The sequence below is a fragment of the Sciurus vulgaris genome (assembly GCF_902686455.1).
Source record: "Sciurus vulgaris genome assembly, chromosome: 15".
Taxonomy (NCBI): Eukaryota; Metazoa; Chordata; class Mammalia; order Rodentia; family Sciuridae; genus Sciurus; species Sciurus vulgaris.
Genome location: NC_136476.1, coordinates 10,400,178 through 10,420,955, shown reverse-complemented (window position 1 = coordinate 10,420,955; position 20,778 = coordinate 10,400,178). Strand labels below are relative to the sequence as shown.

The window sequence follows — 20,778 nt, the reverse complement described above, 5'->3', positions numbered from 1 at the left end:
CATGTTCAATGGAACACTGAGAGGTTACTTTTAAGTCCACAAAAATTCCTTAAGTTCAACTCAATCAGTCACCAGTTCAAGAAGATCCTGAAGGAGATAAACCAGCAGTCACTTTTTTTTTTTTTTTATAATTTAAAGGTTTCAGGATAATACTATCAACCAATGTTCTTGGCAGACTTACTTGAACTTAAAGGACATAAGAGCGAGTAAAACTGGCTTCCAATAAACAGACATGAGCAGATTTCATGATAAACCACACACGACACTTTTCTACAGTGCTGATCTGGGACACTCAACGTGGGACTGGACACTAAGCCACGTGATCTGAAGGGCAAAGAAAAGAATGGACCATGAGCATCAGATTTACAGTTACCGACCGTTTGGCAACTGATAGATTCTCTCAGCCAGTCATCTTCAGCTTCACAGTCTTACTCTCTTACATTTAAGACGCTGGCTTTTATTTTTGAAGTTGTTAATTTGTTTTGCAAAAAGCCAGCTTTGGCAACACATACCCATAATAAAAAAAAAATATTTAAAAATTGTGGCCCAAATGCAAAGGAAAAAATAAAAAAATGTAGGAACCAAAAAACAAAAACAAAAATGAAAAATAATCTATGAAAAGGTTCTGGGTAGCAGCCATTGGGGCAATGTAGTGTCTGTTGGCATGTTTTTTGGCATCTGTGATTTAAAGAAAAGGTGTGTGTTGGGGGGAACATTCAGCAGGGAAGGGAGAACAATAGCACATGGATTTCAAAAGAAAGGACCCCTTCTGTGTGTCTTTGCCCATGCCCTCGAACTTCTGTGCATTTCTCTGAGCAATCATGAACTATGCCTGAAGGTCAAAACTCAAAGAAATGATGCTTAACTGTTTGATGGGCATCCATTGTCCCAGTCCAGTTAGACGAGACAATATATATACACACACACACACACACACACACATATATATATATATGTATGTATGTATATATAAAAGAAACACTAGATGTGTATCCAGAGCAATACATTGAAAACCATAGTAGTAATACATGTAATCCTTCAGCAAAAACTACAAAGTGTTAGGTTAAGCTGATGTAGGATGGCTTAAATCGAATGACATTGTCCTGACTGTATCATTCGAGAGAAAAACTTGACCAAGAATAGAACTAGGATAAAGGCCATTGTAACCTGGGGAAAAAAAATCAGGAGGGAGGTATGGATTAGGAAAGGGGAAATCAGTTTTGTTTTGCTCAATAGAAAAGAAAGAGAGTAAGAGAGAAAAAGAGAGAAACAACTCTTATCTTTGTGAGTGCATGACTGAGAATTTAAAATACATTGAGTCACAAGGTTTTGCCTAAAAAAAAGATAGAGAGGAAATGTGCTGGGACTGTACTTCAGCATCCTCTGTTTTTCCTCTGAATAGTTTAAATAAAATCATAATATTTACTATAAACTCTGTGGACACGCTCACACAGAGTCCAGGACGGCAATAAATTAGTATTATGCAAATTGTTTTCCACAGAAATACAGTCCCTCTTGTATATCTTCAATAGCCCACCAGGGAAGGGAAGGGCAGGTTTCTGGGAGGCACGATTAAACCAGATTGTACTCCTTCAGGTTCAACTGGAGGATGGTGTCCTTGACTGCGGCAAAGACAAAGCGGATGTTCTCGGTGTCTGTGGCGCACGTGAAGTGGGAGTAGATAATTTTGTCACTGTCTGGGTTCAGGTCCACGAACATCTTCAGGATGAATTCTCGAGCTGCCTGTGCATCTCTCTGGGGTCCTGTTGGCCAAGGGCAGAGAGGGACGGTTTGTTAGCTGATCCATGAATTCATCTGGCCATCATTCATTCAATAAATACTTATTGTGTAATTGCCAACGAGGACTAAGCCACACTGCAGATGTGATCTGTTATAATTATGTTCCCTACCACTACTGAGTGCAATCTGTTGTTACATCACTTGCCTGTCCATCTGTGCATCCACCTGCCCACCCATAAAATGTGGACAGGTGCAGACCGAAGATGACTTGAAGTCTAGGCTGTGTTTATTTTTCACTCTGATTTTCTGGTTGATAGGGAGCCACTGCAGACTCTTCAGAAGGAGAGTGACTGCTTACTTCTGTTACACTGAATTAACTAATACATAGGTGCACATACAAAAAAGCTGCCTCAGACTCTCTTGTCACTCTGTCCCCTAAAGACCCAGCATCATTGTGGATTATCTAATGTTATTCAGACTGAAATCTCAGAACACCTGGTTCCTTATGGTCAAGGCCATCTGTAATAGTCCTTTGCAGTCTTACTTCTATAGACTTCAGGGGTTTCTGAGCACACTACATTTACACAGCATTCAGTTCACCATGTGTGATGAGCAAAAAATTGGCTTGCACTTTATTACATTTATCTGGGTTCTCTCGTGTACCAAGCATTGTTGTAGACACTCTGAATAAGAACTGTGTTATATGTATCAGGACAGAAACTTAGACAAATAATTATGCAATGGACTCTAAAATATGACACCAAAGCAGAGGCAACAAAGGAAAAAATAGATTAATTGGACTTCATCAAAATTAAAAGCATTTGTGTATCTAGGGACATTATTAAGAAAAGGAAAAGACAACCTAGAAAACAGGAGAAAATATATGCAAATCATATCTGTGGTAAGAATTTAGCATCTAGAATATATAAAGAATTGCTACATCAACAAAAAGACAACCTGATTTAAAAAAATGGGCAAAAGATTTGAATAAACATTTCTTCAAAAGAGCCTATAATACAAATGACCAAGAAACACATGAAAAGATGCTTAGTTTTGTCATTCATCTAGGGAAATCACGAGATCGCCTTCCCATTTACTAGAATGGTTATAATTTTTTAAAAGTTCGATAATAACTATTGGTGAGGATATGGAGAAGTTTGTACACTTCAGCACTGGTGGTGTGTATGTACAATGGTGCAACCACTGTTAAAAATAGTTTGGTGGTTCCTTAAAAGGCTGAAGAGAAAATTCCCTTGTGATCCAGAAATTCTACTTGTAGGTACATAGCCAAAGGAACTGAGAGAAGAGTCTCTTACAGATCAATGTTATGGCAGTATTAGTCATAACAGCCAATATGGAGAAACAACCCAAGTGTCCATCAGCTGATGAATGGTTAAGCTAAAAGGGGTATATCCATACAATGAAATACTATTCAGCCATAAAAAGTAATGCAGTTCTGATAAATGCTATAAGATACATGAACCTTGAAAATATTTTACTAAGTAAAATAAACTATAAAAGAACAAATGCTGTTCTTATAAGAGGTACCTTGAATAGGCAGATTCAAAAAGACAGGAAGTGAAATAGGGATTACCAGAGACTCAGGGAGAGGGCAATGGGGTATTACTGCTTAACTAGGGTGGTGAAAACATTTTGGGAATACTGATGATGTTTGCATAGCATTATAAATAGAATTGGTGCCTTGGAATGTTCCCATAGTATTGTATATGTAATTGGTGCCATCTTAGTTAAGATGGGGAATATACATACATACATACATATATATAGTATTTGATCACACCCATACATACATATATATATAGTATTTGGTCAGAATTTAAAAATTAGTAATTAATATACTAAAAGCTATTGATTATATACTTTGAATGAGTTAATTATATCTTGTGTGAATTTTATCTTAATAGTTTTTAAAGGCTTATTTAAAATTCTGATAAATATATTACTTTAAAACTTATTGTTGTAAATTAATAGCAACAGCAATACACAACCACCTTTCAAGTGCTGAGCACATCTTATATCCATCTTGGTGTCACTACATGTCTGTGTTTCTCCCAAATTTTGCAAGTTAGTTCTATTAACAGCAAGAAGGAAGTAATGCTCATGATCCCTTCCTTCCTGTTGGGCAAGACCCTCCTAGGAGTCACAACTTAGTTTTTTTCTATAAATATTCGTGTTATCTACTGGTTAAGATAAAGAAAACTCTTTGAGAACTCTGAGAACCTGACCACCATTTCTAAAAAATGCATCCTAAGTTTCAGACAGTCACCTTCAAAACGTGTTTCACACAAGGAACTCACTACTCTGAGTGAACAGTGAAAACAAATAGATTTGTCTCATTTGTACAGTTAACAAAACTAATGTCTGAGTTTTTGACTCAGAGGTTCAGAATTGAAATATCTGTAAGTAATTCAAAGGCTGGCATCACATGAAATAAAAAAGTGCCCCAAATTAGGACTAGGGATGAACTCAATGGCATGCATGCCAGTACTTGCATACTCACACACTCACATACACACAAAGCCCTAATTAAAAATAACATTTTGTATATAATACTTATATATAATTTAAATGTTTATGGATATATAAGTATTTAATATTCTGTTTTCAATGTACTATATAGTTAACTTACTAGTTCCAAACCAGTACTAAAAAATATACAAAAACTTAAATGTTTAATATTTGAAATCTTCAGATTTCAAAGCAATCACATTGAGCACATATTAGAAGGATAATGTTCATAGATTGTTGGAGCAGAAGTCCGTCATTTTCATAAAAACACTGTGACTTGTGGCTGATCTACATGATTTTGTACTTATTCTATTTGGGAAGGAAGGAACTATATATATATTTTTTCTTTTTTATTTACCCTAGAGAATATTGGAACTAGAATCAAGTTTGTTGAGGTGCACTGGAGTGTGTTATGTTCCTAAGCATAAACTGAATAAACATAAACTACAAAGAAAGCATTCTAGCCATCATAGCAGGAACAGGATTCTAGTCTCCATGAATTATTTTGCTATCCAAGTCCATGTGGAAATCATAATTTCCCATCCAGAAGGGAAATACAGAAATGGCATTCATTATGATTAAGACCTTATAAGTGCAGAAATGTGGAAGTGTGAAATTTATAATACTATAAACATGCTCATTATGAAAACATCCCTGCAGAGTGGGCCTAGATTTTTTTCAGTCTTCACTTGTCTAACAGGGGCTTTGAGGCTCATGAAAGGACAACTGGTTTGCTTTGAGACTAACAGTCTTCTTTTTCCGTGGCCACACTTCCGATGGCGATTATGTGTATACTGTGGGAGGTTAACAGGAGGAAATATCAGATTTCAAAACATTCACAATGGACACATATGAGAAGGAAAATGCTCACAATGATGCGGAATCTGGGGATTAGTGGACAAAAAAGATTAAAGGGATTAGAAGATGTGGCAGAGAGAAATAAACATTTCTGCAAACACCCATCACAGAAAATGTTCTCTTGCAGAACAATCAACTACCATGTAGTGTGGCTTTGCCTGTCACCACTCAGCAGCTTGAGTCTCAGGGAATTTAAGCTCAGTGGATGGGCAGTGCTTACCTGTCCCTTATGTAAGCACATCAGGAAAACAAGCCAGCCTAGGCAAGGTTACTATGTGTGGTACTGTGTGGAGCAGTCACTATGCACTGATTCTCATCAAATTCTGAGGGGGGAAGAAATTAAGACAACTTTCCTTCTGGTCTGTGAGGAAAGCACATATGTTGAGGTCTATACCATGAGCTTCACGCCCGTATTAGTTAGGTAAATCTTGTATTTAATGGTGAAGGATTCAGTCTCAGGCATCAGGACTTGCTTCCAGAATAGTGGCAAGTGAAAAGGAGTAAAGAGAAAATGCTGTTTAGACTGAGAATGTATTAATCTTAAAAAGAACAACAAAGCACAAAGAAACCTGTACATGAAGAAAGGATGTGAACAGACCACTAACAAAAAAGGGCATGATCTCTAATACTTGGTAACATCTGCAAACATGTATATTTCTAATTCACAAACCTTTAGATTCTTACATAGATTTGAAATGGGTACATCTCATTAAACATTGAACATATAATATTTCCCTTTTATGAGTCAGCGCTATATCAAAGGCAGGTGGGATGAAAAGATGATTAAACTTCTATGTTAGTGCGTTTGTATCTTCATAGAAAGCTATGAAGCTGAAGTTATTCTCAGTTTTAAAAGAATTTTTTCCCAGGGAACTTTCAGAAGTACAAATACACCGTTGAACTGATGTCCATCTAGATATCTTCTGGTGATAATGTAAACTTAAAAATAGTCTGTTCTCCTATTGTTACATACAATTGGTACTTTGGGGTCTGGCTCTTCTCTGTGCCAGGTTCTGTGCTGAGAGATTTACATATGACTCCATTCAATCCTTTTTTACTCAGGAAGAAACTGAGAAGTAGTTAAATAAACTTGTCCAAAGCAACATTACCAGTGAGTGGCACAGTTGGAACTCTGAGACATTTGAAGCACATGCTCTTACTGTCTGGACCAGGGCTTGGCAAACACTCTGTGAAGGGCTGAGACTACATATTTTAGGCATTTGCAGACCATTTGATCTCTGTCACAATTACCCACTTCTGCAGTTGCATTGTGAAAGGAGTCATAGGAATATGTGTGGGTGTGTCTCAATAAAACTTCATAAAAACAGATGGCAGACCAAAGCTTGCCTCTTCTAATCCAGACTCAAGCTTTTACAGGGCAGTGGCTGGACATGCATGTACTTGACCGATCAATCAACAAGTGTTCCTCAGAGTGGTTGGGCACGAGTTAATTCAGTCTAGTTGTGGAAGGCAAAAGCTACTTCCAAAAGTGAAGTAAATAATGCAAAGTCATATGAGTACTAAAGTGGGTACTACAGATTCTAAGAGCTACATCAAGAGTTTAAGGACAGCTAATATTGCTATATAGATGGTAGAACTTCACTAGCCATGAAGTTCCCCAGAACCAATGTTTTCAGAATATTCATTGTGTAAGGCATCATGCTAAATGTCACATATATGATATTTATTATAGTCTGTAAAACAATTTGTTGTTTGTAAAACAATTTGTTGGTCCAAAGGCCCAACAAATCAAGTGACTTTGATTATAGTTCTACAAATAAGAAGTGTCAGAATTGAGACTTGAACTTGGGTAGATTCAGATATGGGCTCTTGACCAAAAAACTGTGTTCATGCCCCAGACAAAGGCAGAGGTGGGTCATAAAAAAATTGAAAGGAGAGAAAACTATAATGGTTGAGAGATAATTGGTCAAAACTACTGAATTACTCCTTCCTCTTATCTGGTTATTTTAAAACATGTGAGAAGTTGTTTTCTTTTATCTGTAACTTTTAGTATTAGGGAACACAATGTGTTGTGTCATTACAAGACAGAGCAATCAATAACTCGTACTTCAACAATTACAGGCTCTGCAGCAATAGTGCTCAGCAGTGTGCTAAGTCTTGCCTGGGTACTGGCAGACACTACTCATCCTCAGCTACCAGCTGCCTGAACAAGGTCAACTTACCATCGTATTCTGGGAAGTAGTCAACTAGGTGGGAATACATAATTTTCTCCTCTAGAAGATCTTTCTTGTTTAAGAACAGAATAACTGAGGAGTTCTGGAACCAGGGATATGTGATAATTGTTCTAAAGAGTGCTTTGCTTTCTTCCATTCGGTTCTGGAAAAAAAAATCAGAAAAAACAAGGAGTGAATTACGTGACAACTCAATCTGTGAGTCTGTTATTTCGTAAGTCCAACCCATCTTCTGAATACATCCCATTTTTATAACCAAGAGATGAGCTTGTCAGGACTTATATGCAAATAGTTTGTGACAAACATTGGCTGTTTTCATTATGCCAACTCTCAGACTGACAAGCAGAAGAGAATAAAAGTAACAATATCTGGTGAAATAACTTTTAAGGTTGAAAGAGAAAATCAAAGTCTAGATAATCATGTTGTATCTGATATGTAGTCATAAATTTTCACCAACATTTATTCATTCGTGACCCAATACTTAAGATCTGAATTTAGAACTAAATACCAGGCTTGATTTTGCATTTCCTAAACTATATTTATTTGAAGCCTCACAATTTATTTAAAACATTCAAAACAAAGTTCCTTCTTTGCCCAAGCACATCTGTATTTCTAAATTATTCCTACTAGAATTATATATATTTACATATATGTGTGTGTATACACATGCATGAAAATATACACCTACATCTCCCTTAATAAGTAACACATGGAGAAAATATTTTAACATGATACATTTCCTGTTTATCAATGCACCATATTTTCTCTTTATGTTTCACTATAATTTTTGTACACAATTGTGGAGATGCACACAAGAATCACCTGGAACTACAAGTCTTAATATTTCATACTTTTAGTGTCTTTACCTGAGGTTATACTTTAAAGTTTACATTGGTAATAGAAACCTTAAATGAATACTTAAGGAAATTAGTCTGCTCTGTAGAAATGAAGATCCTCATCAAGGCTACTTCTGAGTCAAAGCACTCTTAGGAGACCACCAGCCAAAAGCTAGTGAGCCTCACAGCTTCTTGCTAATCTGCTTACCATTCTTCCTCTCAGACACATTCACCTACATCATTCCCACCCTCTGGGCATAGGTTTGGGGAATTCCTCTTTCTCTGAGGATTTAAGAGCCATGATGTATGGACATGCCTCCTCCTGGATACACTGTTAAGACTGCCCTTCCCAATCACCTTCCTTTGTTCTACATGTGATGACTGAGCTTTCTCAGAAATGAAAAAGACTGTCTGGAACAGAGTCCACATCTCCTGCTGAAGGTGGCTCTGCAGTTTAAGCCGAAGTACTGAGTCCCCTGCCTTGTGGGCTGGTTCAGGTCTGGGTCAGAGCCCAGGCCTATGGCACAAGAAGCTCCCCTCCCATTGGGCCAGTCAACTCTCAGACTTTTGCTGGGAACTGTGGAACAGAGAACTCTGCCTTCCTGGAGGACATGGAAGAAAGTGACACAGTCTCAGAAGCCACATTGAAACTGAGAGATCAGTTTTTTCTAAGCTGGTCCTGCTCACCTGATTCTAACAGCCCATATAGACCTAGTCTTGTCTTTGGATTTTCTAGTAATATTAGTCGGTAAGTATCTTTTCTGTTTTAAGCTACTTTGAGTTCTGTTCATCTAGTTTTTGTTATACAAAATACTGGACACATTCCCCTTCCAATTTGTATAAGGGAATGAATGAATGATATTTCAGGGATGACCATTAAGACTGGGAGCTTGGGCTATTGCTATTTTCTGCTCAGATTTTTCCCTTCTACTGAACGATGTGTCCCAACTTTCATAGTGCAGGGCTACAAGGACCCACATATCCTCTGACTCTCTGTCTTCTAGGAAACCTCTGGGAAATTCATTCACCAAGTTCAATTTTCCAAATACTATGTCTTACTCATTTTTCCTGTAAAGCATGCCAATTTAAATCAAGATAAACAGGCACACTTTTTCAACACAGCACCTTACAAAAATAAGTAAAGTTGATTGTCACCAATTTCTTCGAACTTTTGACTTTGTGTCCGTGATTGCTTAAATGATTAAACCTGATGAAACAAGTGTGCTGATGTAGTGAAAGGTTGCTTCATGGCTCAAGGGACAGGCTTATCTCCCTGAATATATTTCTATTTTACATAAGTGACAAGCATAGCCTTTTTAAAAATGATACAATGTGACTTTTGACACAATACCTTTATTTAATTTATTTTTAAATTTTTTATGTGGTGCTGCAGATCAAACCCAGTGCCTCACATGTGCTAGGCAAGTGCTCTTATCACTGAGCTACAACCCCAGCCCAGACATAGCCTTTAAATATGTTTTTACTCTCTATATATCTTTTACTGGTCATCACAACCAGTGGTAAAATTTTAAGGCATGGAAATGATATTATCTGACAAATGATACCTATTAGCTTCAGGTTTTATTGGCTGAATATTTTGGTAATGAAGAAGAACAAAGCCCCTAATAATTGAACTAATTAAGAAGAATCATCTAAAGGAAATTAGACAGTGACCCCGCTGATGGGAGAGTTAATATTCCTTTTTTTCTTATGGCTAAAGAAATTCTAGATAGCTGTTTTGCAGGCTTTGAAGAAACCTGGTTTAAACGGTGGTGTGCACACCCTGGCATCTACAGTGAGTCCCCATAGAAAGACTCGTCACTGTATCGAGCCTCCAGAAGTGGGTGATGGGCTCCCAGGGGAAAGGCCCACTCTACCTTTTGCTAGAATCCTTCCAGGGTAAGTGGCTGGACCCTAGGCAAGGCAGGGACAGGGGTCCTGACTGCATCAATACAAAAGAAGGTGCCGAAGTCTCTGATTAAGTCAGTCTCTAGTGGGGTTGGTTGGAAGGTGGACTTGCACTAGCTTGTAGGACAGTGGCCAGGAAAATCTCTCCTGAGCCCAGCACTGTGCCCCAGAGACAAACGACGTAGGGGCTTTGTGAGGCTGGGTGTTCAGTGCAGCTGTGCCCAAGGCCACCCTGGAGGCAAAGTCTGCTTCCCACCTGCTGTAGCCAGGCATGTACTTGGAGATTACTCCAGGATATTTTCCTCTTCACCATGTGCTGGGTAGACTGGGGCTAGAGAATACTGGAAGAAAGCTACAGAGAAAAGGGGGACAACTGCTAGTGGCATCAGCATCAAGCAGCCTTTAATCAGCCCTATAAAATGGACCTTCCGAAGGTGGTCCAGGATCTGGTGATTTTACCAGCCCTGCAGGTGATGCTGATGGCCACTGGTCTTTGTGAGGCACTACGCTAAAGACCGGCTTTGCCAAATGTCATTTTGAATCACCTGGGGATCCTGTTAAAACAAGGATTCTTACAGCATTTTTCTTTTTTCTTCTTTTTCAGTACTTGTGATTGAACCAAGGGTGTGCTTTGCCATTGAGCTATATCCCTAGTCCTTTTTTTTTTTTGAAATTTTGAATTTTGAGACTGGGTCTCAGGTTAGCTGGAACTTGTGATCCTCCTGCCTTGGCCTCCCAAGGCACTAGGATTATAGGTGTTTGCCACTGTGACTGGCAGCATGGGCATTTCTCAAAGGCTCCTGGGTAAGACAGATGCTGCCACCATAGTCACCCTTCCACCTGAGGTAGAAGGTATAGAAAACTTGCTGAGCCTTGATAACAAAAAGAAAGGTGATGGTCTACCCCATTCTCCTAATAAGCAGTTCAACTTGACACTGATACATCAACGAGTGTCTGAGTCCTAAAATACAATTCTAATCATGTTGGTTCATTTTTTTTTCTGCAAAAGCTACAATGCTTTCTTCATGCTATGTGATATGTTTTTCATTCTGCAGTGAAAACTGCAGAAATTCCTTATGCTAAACCCCAGAATATTTACAAACTGATATGCTCTGTATCAAAGCCTTGGATTAAATCCTAAATGGATTTGCACAATGCCTCACAAGGTAGTGGAACATGCAGAGCATGAGGCATAATCTCCTCTGCAAATGGCATGTCCTGGGGGACTCTGTGGCACTTGTTCTTTAATAATTTGCCAGGCCATGAGGTTTTGAAGAAGAAAACAAAGAAGCAATGCACAAGACACATGTGTGACCAATGGTTAAAAAACACGGAGTTTTTTCTTCACTTTGAAGTTAGGCTGTCTGAGGGGGTGGTACTAATCTCATACTCTCTTTTCTTAGGATTTTAATAGCTGGGAAGAGGATCCGAGAGGATCCTGTACAAGAGGACCCGAGAAGATCCCAGTAAAGACTTTACTATTCCAAATACAGGCCTCCCTGTTAACAGGATGGCCTGGACTATGCCTGGGTCCAAGGTGACTTCCAACTGCTGTCACTGGACCCATCACTTCTCCTGAGCCCAATGAGGGATGGCCTCAGCACTGGCAAGAGAGCTGTAGCAGGGACAGAAAAGATTGGGGGTGTGGGGGGGATAACAAAGAAGGTCCTGCCGGGTCTGTGCCCTGCTCAGAGAAGGGAAGCCAAAGGGGGTCATAGCACCAAAGAACAAGCTGCATGTGAGACACCACAGGGGTCTAACTGCTCTCTGTTAAGTCATCTGTCTCAAAAATGTGGCCATGGAAATGTTAAACTTATCCAGCCCACACTGAGAGGTAAGTCACTTGTTCCATGGGTTGGAACCAGCAAGTGGGAAGCACTAAACCAGGAAGAAGCATTGATACCATCCCTAGCTATGGCAGGATAGTCAGGCTCCCTACATGGAATTCCAAGTAGGAAGATGTGACCCATGAATAGCCTCCCGAGAAGAGTCTGATCAGAAAGCCCTGATCAAACCATGAATGAGGTTCTTACACCTTTAATTTTTAATAAATCAATTCTCAAGTGTTCTAACTACAAAAAAACTACTGTTGTTTAATGCAATCTCCTGCTGACACAAGACTGACTAACACTGCCTACAGTATAAAGCCCAAGTTCCAGTTTGGTACTCATAGCTTGGCAGTCTGACCCATGTACACCTTCAATTGAGCCACTATACCAAGGCTTTCTTCTCCATTGTCATTTAAGCAAGGCTGCACTTCCCTGACCTGGGCCTACGATGCTGACCCCACTTCTCATCTATCAAGGCCCAGGTAAACTGACTTCCCCAAGCAGCCTTTCCTGATACTCTGGGGTTCACATTCTCTCCTACCCACTGTCTATTCTGTTATGTCTGGTTTGTCCACCATTCAGTGGGATGTTTGTTGCAAGCTTGGCATGAGTGTTGACAATACAGTCCCTGTTCTGTAACCAAAGAGAGGCATGCCGACATGTCACTCCAGGTCTACATGGTGGGTCTGTAGCAGTAATAGAGGAGGTTGAGGTCACATAGGAAAGACTGGACTGGGAGTGAGTTAGGAAAGACTTAAAAACAAGGGCATTTTTGAGTTGAATCTTGACAAATGAGTGAGATTACAAGCAGGAAATAAGAATAAAAGCAAAGGGAAATTCAAATCTATGGCCCTTTGAAGGGACCTGTGAAATTCTGAATGAAAAGGTTTGCCAGGGCTTCTGATCTCTGGAACTTGTGCATTAAATAAGAAAAACTGTGCTGAGAATAGGAAATATTTCTTCTTTATTTGCATCATATGGTAGGGGCAGGCATGGCATAAACATGCTAAGTTTCATGAAGAACACATGGGCCCAGCCTGTGTGGCTCCTAAAACAACCTGTCAAGCCCGCACTGCTGTGTGTTTTCAATGCCAGGAAAGTGTATCAGAAAGTCCTGCTGGACCACTGGAGTGTGGCACACTGAAATGCAATGATTGGCCCTCCCTTTGGCTCAGATGCAAATGTACCTTTTCTGATTCCAGTGGACGGGGACCCAAGACCCCAACTAGAACATAGCTTTTCTCAGGCTATGGTCTGGGCCAAAGCTCTGCATAAAAAATTACCAAAGGGCCTACTGGGGTGTTTTATGTCTGTATTTTGTAGCTCTGCTGCCATAGAGAACTCAGTTTTGCTCACAGGTTATCTTCCTTTAGCCTTCTCTCTGTCAAGATGGTTCTTCCCTCTGTCAAAAGCCAGAATTAAACTAGAGAACTGAGCATCCATTTCAATAACTTCTGCAACTCCTTATTAGCTTGCCAATAAACACATGCTCTTCTCACAAAGCTCACTCATTTTTTTAAAACAAAGAGCAAATTTAGATGGAGACCCTTAATTCTTTTACCTCACCTATCTGCCTGCATCTTTGATGAACCACAGTGAATCATATTCCCTAAAAGATGTCGAATGCAGTAGCTCTTAAATGCAAAACTAGACACTGAAGAAAAAAGCATGCAGATTGTCAAATCTCATCACTGAGGGCTGAAGTCATCTATTAGTTGTATCAAAATCATCATTTATAGTTTAACAAACATTTAATAATTTTAAAAGTTCAAATCCTTAATAAGGAATTAGAAACAAACTCTGATAGGTATTTATTTCATTTGCCTATGTCTACTCGGAAGATAAATGCAACCACTCAAAAGGCAAATTACTCCAAGGCCTGATGAAAAAAATTTGCAAGCCTGGTATTTTGCATATTTCTTTCCTCCCCAGATTATTCCTTATTAGTTTACTGTATTTGACTTTGTATCTTCAGCAGGATCACACTGTTATGTGTCCTATCTGATGTCAACACCAGGGAGAGTTCAAAACATGCTCTGTGCCAAACTCCTGTTGGGGGTCGGGGTGGAGAGGGAAAAGGAGGTGAGGAGGGAAGAGGAAAAAGTCCAGGAATTCATAGGAATCTGCTGTCTGAAAACGTGCTGCAGATAATCTGGCAGAGAAGATGCTGACGTGGCAGCAGAGTCCAGAGGTAAAGGGCTATGTCTATGAGGTAGAGGGCTCATTTGATACATGGCTGTGTCTCAAAGACTGTGTGACTTGGGCAAGTGGCTGAGCATCTCTGAGCCTCAGTCTCCTGGTATCTTCCACGGTTTGAGAGGACAGAATGAGACAAAGCACGCCAAAGCACCTTGCTTATGATCTGGGCACACGTAGCCTTTCAATGGTAGCCACAATCACTAATGGCAAAATTACTAGGTAAAAACTTCTTGGTGAGGCCATTTGCTTACCTCAAGTCTCTGGGCAAACAGTACAGCCAGTGAAATCTTCCCATTCTCTGGAATTGCACATAGTTAATCTACCCATTACTTTAAGTCGATTGATAAGAAACTGGAAAGTCGCCTGGCTCTCTGCTAATGTCACTCACATGAAGAATGCTTCTTACTAAGATTCTCCACGTATTATTGGGGAGTATCTTCAAAATCTCTAGAAGTGCTCAAAATTTTCAACTCCAGAGCAAACCAAGAAAATACACATATTCGATAAGTAGAGCAGTTGGAAGGAGAAATAATTAAAGACAGTTTTCTAGCTGTCCCACTTCTGCTAAACAAATCAGAAAACAGGAATAGACAGGATAAGGACATCAAACTCAGCTGGACACATAATCATTTCCTTGATAATTTTCTTAGTCTTGCAAATCACTGCAAGTAATTATTTGAGATCAAATTTGGCATACTTTCTAGGCTTGAAGACAGCTCCGGAAGGTTTTAATACTATAGTTTCTGCATATGATTCATGTATTTTACTTGCACAGGATGTTTAGAGAAGCAAAGAAATAGAACTTATTTGCCTGACACCTCCGGGTCTAAGGTTTCTAGGCAAAGATGAGGTCACCAGTGAGGCCCTCATAAAATGAACTGGTATAAGCCAGAGTGTATCATAGGAGAAACATGAGAGAGGGAAAGAGAGACTAGATTGGAGGGAGGGGGTTGAGGATAATCTGAGGAGAGCGGAGAGTCAGAACAGGAGTAAAAGGAAACAAGACAATATGCGTCCCTCTGACGTGGATACCCAGTCCTAGAACCTAGAGAAGAGAGGGCCCTTCTTTGAATATTTTCTGGGATTCTAGTTCAGTCAAGTGACCAACTAACATCTTCCTTTCAAAGTATATTTCACAGCACATCAATCTTTATACTTAGCAATTCTCCTGAGTGCCACATGCTTACATATCAGTGATCCAAAGTCTTTCCTTAATTCCTTCTCTTTTCTCTTGACACTCCTTACTCACTGAGTTGGGATAGATGTTTAGCACGCTAAGTATATATGACATCAACTTTTCAACCCATGCATTTTCCCTCCCATTCCTGTTTTCATCCATACCCATTATTCTGTGCCATCATATTGGGGCACTTCTGATCACGAGGCAGACCACCACCTCTTTGCTCTCTGATATGATGTCTTATGACCAAAGCAACTCTCCCACTGCCTTTTTTTTTTTTTTTTTCCTGGTACCACAAATTGAACCCAGGGGCACTTAACCACTGAGCCACATCCCCAGTTCTTTTTGTCATTTTATTTTGAGACAGGGTCTTCTAAGTTGCTTAGGGTTTCCCCAAGTTGCTGAGGCTGACTTTGCACTCATGATCCTCCTGCCTCAGCCCCCAGAGTTGCTGGGATTACAGGCATGTGCTACCATGCCCAGCCCTCATCGCCTTTTAAAAATTCCAGTGCCATGCTGCAAACTTAAATGGCAGAAGCTGTCACTTTGATTGTAATGTCTCTGATTCCACTAAATATCTAGGGTCAGGTAATATCCCTTACCTGGTGTGTGGGGGGTCATTTTTTGACTGAATCTCATGAAAAGCAGGGCTTCCTGTATTTCAAATTTGCCCAAGTCGATGGCCATAATTTGTTTTCACTGTCACTAATAGGGATTGAAAGACACTTTGCATAATTAAGGTAAAGCTTTATCTTAGAGTTTAGTTAGGACAATAACCTTATTCAGAATTCCAACATATCATAAATGTTTTAGGTCCCATTCAAATAAGTAAGATTTATAGAATAAGATTTCAGCAACCAACAAGTGATTGAAGGATGAGGCCAAGGAAACAACTACACAGACCTGTGCAACGTGGCTACTTGACTGAATGGACGTCAGTGGGCTCACTATGTGGAGTTGAAATGCCCAACTTGGTTGGGTAAGCATCTGTTCCCACTGTATCCTACACCATCTGCTTGCAAAGCAGCTCATTGGCTGAACTCCACTTAGTTAATCTTTGTTACATTTAGCCAGAACTAGACTCAAATGAACTTAAAACAGATCACAAAGAGGACAATACAAATTATTCCTATAGACACCACAGAGTCTTTACTTTCTTAAGCATCACCTGCAGACACAGAGAGCATTTAATGTTGGCTCCAAGGCCCAAGTCAGGTGGACACAAATGCTTTATTGGTAGCCTATGCATTTGGAGCTGTGAAGAACAGTAATGAAAGGAAATGACAGAAAGGTAATTTAAAATTAAATACACTGCAGTCAGTGCTAACTCAATTTGAGAAACAGAATGTGTAAATGTTTTTGTACAAACTCTTTAAAATGAACATCAATTCAATGGAACACCACACCCTAAGAATTTGAGTTTCTTAAATTTTGATTCAAACTGAATAGTAATAATAGCAAGAGCAGCAGCAAAATACAATAAAACAAACAAACAAAAAAAACTAAATTGTGAAGAGTACATTTAATTGTCTTTACCCAAATTATACTTGTATTCGTGTCTACATTAAATACTACTCAAAGTTAATGCTTTCTTCCATTATAAAATTAATACATGGCCATGCAAGAAAAATTTTAAAGCTGAGTAGGAGGAAGGAAAAATTCCCATGGTTGAATTGTCCACATACTTTTTTTTTCTTTTGGTTAAATTTTATTTTCTTCCAATCTTTGGTCTATGCATAGTGTAGGGGTTATTTTATGTGAGTGCTGTCTGAGATGATGGGCAGTTATTTGTATACCTATGTTGTCAATTCAAAAAACAACAGCTACATGTGGCTACTGAACACTTAAAATGTGGCTACCACAATTGAAATGATTTTAAAATTTTATTTAATTTCAGTTAATGAAAGCAAATACTTCAATAGTCACATTGGGCCTGAAGGTACTATATTAGTGTGATTTTAAAGAATTATGAGCCCTGTACATAAAATTTTATATCTTGTATTTTACTCTCAACATTATATTATAGTCAAAGTACTTTTCTGTTTTACAATTCATAAATATTCTAATTGCTTTGTAAAGTTATGGTGTGACTATAGTACTGTAAAATACTCTGGGAGGTACTATCTTAAGTAGCACTACAATTTACAACTTTGTGAATAAAGATTTTCATAGTTGAAATTTCTTATATAAAAAGGCTTTCGAAGCATTTTGTGAATTTTAAGGCCCTTGATTAAAGATTAAATAGCTTTCTACACCTCATAGTGATGTGTGAACTTGTTCCTTTTACTACTCCTTCTCCAGCTGGAGTTTTACCCTTTCAAAATCTTTTTCGTATCAAATTACACGTGGCATGAAATGACACATTAAATGACACACAAGGAAAGAAAAACAGAAGTTCACTGTCAAGGTTTGAATTTCTAAGTAGCGTCAAGTTGAACACTTCCAATTTATTTGTTAACCTGCAGTATTTTCTCTTTTTGTGGACTGTCTGCTCATGCCTTCTGTGAAAATTGCTCGTTTTTTAAAAACTGGATTAGCACACTGAAGTAATGAATCATTATTTTAGTCTTTCTTACTAACTTGTCATTTTGAATTTGGGATGTTTCAAAGAAGTTATCTGGAGAGCATTTGAAATAAGATTAAAATAGATTTGATATTTCTAAATTAGGCCTAAGACTAAAATAGTTTTGATATTTCTAAGTTAGGCCTTTCTAAACTTAGAAAACAGTTCTATTTTATTATAAAAATCAAATTTCAGTTTCCTAGTGGGTTCTTTCCTTACAGCGAGTTCAGTTTCTTATACTAGCTAGCTTGGGGAATGTAAACCCCCATGAAATGAACTGTAAACTGTCCTAAACTGAACTGAAGCCAACAGCAAGAAGCAAAGCATGTCCTTTTTCTCACTTGTTCATTTTCTGATTCTATAGGTGATGAATTTTAACTTGGTCCTATTTGCTGGAGACTTTGGATAAAGAGAAACAGAAGCAGAATTTGGGGCTGTGGAGATAAGAGATTAAAAATAGAACAGGTTTGGATATTACAACTGAGCTAGAAAATCTGGAGACCCAGAAAAGAACCCAGGAAGAATTGACCTATCTACATAAACCAACCATATACAATTGAAAACAGAAAGGTCTAAGTGCAGGGAAAACATAGATGAAATGAAATAACTTCAAGCAATTCAGTAAAGTATTTCCTTTATTGACTAAGAATACTTCTATGGATGGGTCAGTGTGACCCTCTGGCCAACATGAAGAGGTGACAGCAGTAGGGTAAGAGCTGGGTTTGTCTAGGGTCTGTATGAATGGCAGTTTTGAGTCTTGTTCGGTGGGGTGCCCTGAGCCTGATGTGTCCCTTCTCCTGTCCTGTACACACTGAAGTTCTTTTCATTTACTCTTGGTTTCTCATTCCTTTTCTTCTATCCTCCAAAGACTGCAGATCTATGGCTAGAATTTGCATTAAGAAGGAATAGACAGCAGGTAAAAATGGAGAAATAAGATAGGGAATCAGAGGAATTGTGGCACTGAAGGCCAACAACAAGCAGATAAATAGATCAAATGACAAGAATATTATGAAGAAAGGAGGTGTAGATCTGTTGGCTTAGAGATGATCTCATTAAGGGCCAACAGATGTGGGCTGGGGTTGTGGCTCAGTGGTAAAGCACTTGTCTAGCATATGTGAGGCACTAGGTTTGATTCTCAGCACCACATATAAATAAGTTAATAAAACAGAGGTCAATTAACATCTAAATGTATATATATGCATAAATATATATTATATACATAATATATATATTTATACACACACACACACAAAGAGCCAACACAATGGGATAAAATATTTGTCACTTCTTCCTCAGGGCATTAATATCCAGGATACACAAAGAACTCAAAACTTAATACCAAAAAAAAAAAAAAAAAAAAAAAACCCACAAAAAAATAAAAAAAAAAAAAACAAAAAAACCCGATCAATAAATGGGCAAAGAAAGAAACTAAATGCTTCTCAAAAGATGACATATGAATGGTCAATGAATGTCCAACATCTCTATTAGAGAAGTGCAAATTAAAACTACACTGAGGCTGAGCGCAGTGGCACACGCCTGTAATCCCAGAGGCTCAGGAGGCTGAGGCAGGAGGACAGAGAGTTCAAAGCCAGCCTTACCAAAAGCAAGGTGCTAAGCAACTCAGTGAGACCCTGTCACTAAAATACAAAATAGGGCTGGAGGTGTGGCTCAGTGGTTGAGTGCCCCCAAGTTCAATTCCTGGTACAAAACAAAAAACAAAAGAAAACTACATTGAGATTTCATCTCACTCCAGTCAGAATGGCAGCTATCAAGAATACAAGTAATGATAAATGTTGGCCAGGATGTGGAGGAAATGGTATTCATATATTGTAAGTTAGTGTAACCAATAGGGAGATACCTCAAAAAACTAGGAATAGAACCACCATATGACCCAGCTATCCCACTTCTCATATATTGAGAAAAGGATTTAGAATATATGATTTAGAATCAGCATACTCTAGTAACACATCCACATCAAGGTTTATAGCAGCACAATTCATAACAGCCAGGCTATGGAGCCAATCTAGGTGCCTTTCAACAGATGAGCGGACAAAGAAAATGCAAGCGCAAGGCCCTGAGTTCGATCCCCAGCACCGCAAAAAAAAAAAAAAAAAAAAAAAAAAGGTAAGATAAAGTATATTCCATACTTTATATAATTATATCAAAATGAATCCTACTGTTATGTATAACTAAAAAGAACTAATTTAAAAAATGAAGAAGTACAATCTATGCATCGGCCGGGCTTTCCCATTCTCTTGAGTTCTCAAGAGGCCCAGGCCTGAACCATCATTTTGCATACTGTGGAAATCCAAAGCTTCCCATACTTGGAGAACAACCTTCTTAAGGTCCAATCTGTCTCTGGGTTTATAACCCTGGGCCTGATGTCTCCATTTAACATCCAGCTGACGGAGGTATAAAAACCAAGCCAATCTGTGCCTGTGTTTGTAAGTGTGGTGCACTTCAGGACTTGGTGCGGGACCAGCCAGCAGATGAATGCCTCTCACTGTAGTAAGTGGTCAGTTTCCACTGAGTCTTCAACAGTACTCTTAAAAAGTCCTTCAACTGCTCTATTGGTATTTCCACCAGGTGTTTTAACTCCTATCAGCCAGCATATCATAATTTCTTTTTCTTAAACTCTGCTCTCCTCTCTTCTTGGCTTCTGTCTCTTCTATACTCCTCCTTCTCAGAAATAAAAGAAAGGCCTCTATCATTCTCATAAGGGGCAATGGAACCACTAAAAATAAGTTTTTGGGCTGGGGTTGTAGCTCAGCAGTAGAGTGCTTGCCTAGCATGAGTGAGGCACTGGGTTTGAACCTCACACCACATGAAAATAAAAATAAATATTTAAAATAAAGGTCCACTGACAACTAAAAAATTTCTTTTAAAAAATAAGTTTTCTCATAAAGAATACATAAAATATTCTGAATTTAAATCCTTTTAAATA

General features: G+C 38.7%; 1 protein-coding gene across 2 annotated transcripts in view; it reads right to left on the bottom strand.

Moving 5' to 3' along the window:
- Positions 1-1,204: 1,204 nt before the first annotated feature.
- The window catches only part of LOC306644819 (guanine nucleotide-binding protein G(q) subunit alpha), a 273,199-nt gene continuing 253,625 nt past the window's right edge, over positions 1,205-20,778 (bottom strand). For both annotated transcript variants that reach the window (XM_079112105.1, XM_079112106.1), the window contains exons 6-7: positions 7,311-7,464; positions 1,205-1,763 (exon numbers count right to left, since the gene is read on the bottom strand). In XM_079112105.1, the coding sequence (XP_078968231.1) occupies positions 1,573-1,763; positions 7,311-7,464 (345 nt within the window). In that variant the 3' untranslated portion in view covers positions 1,205-1,572. The remainder of the gene's footprint in view (positions 1,764-7,310; positions 7,465-20,778) is intronic.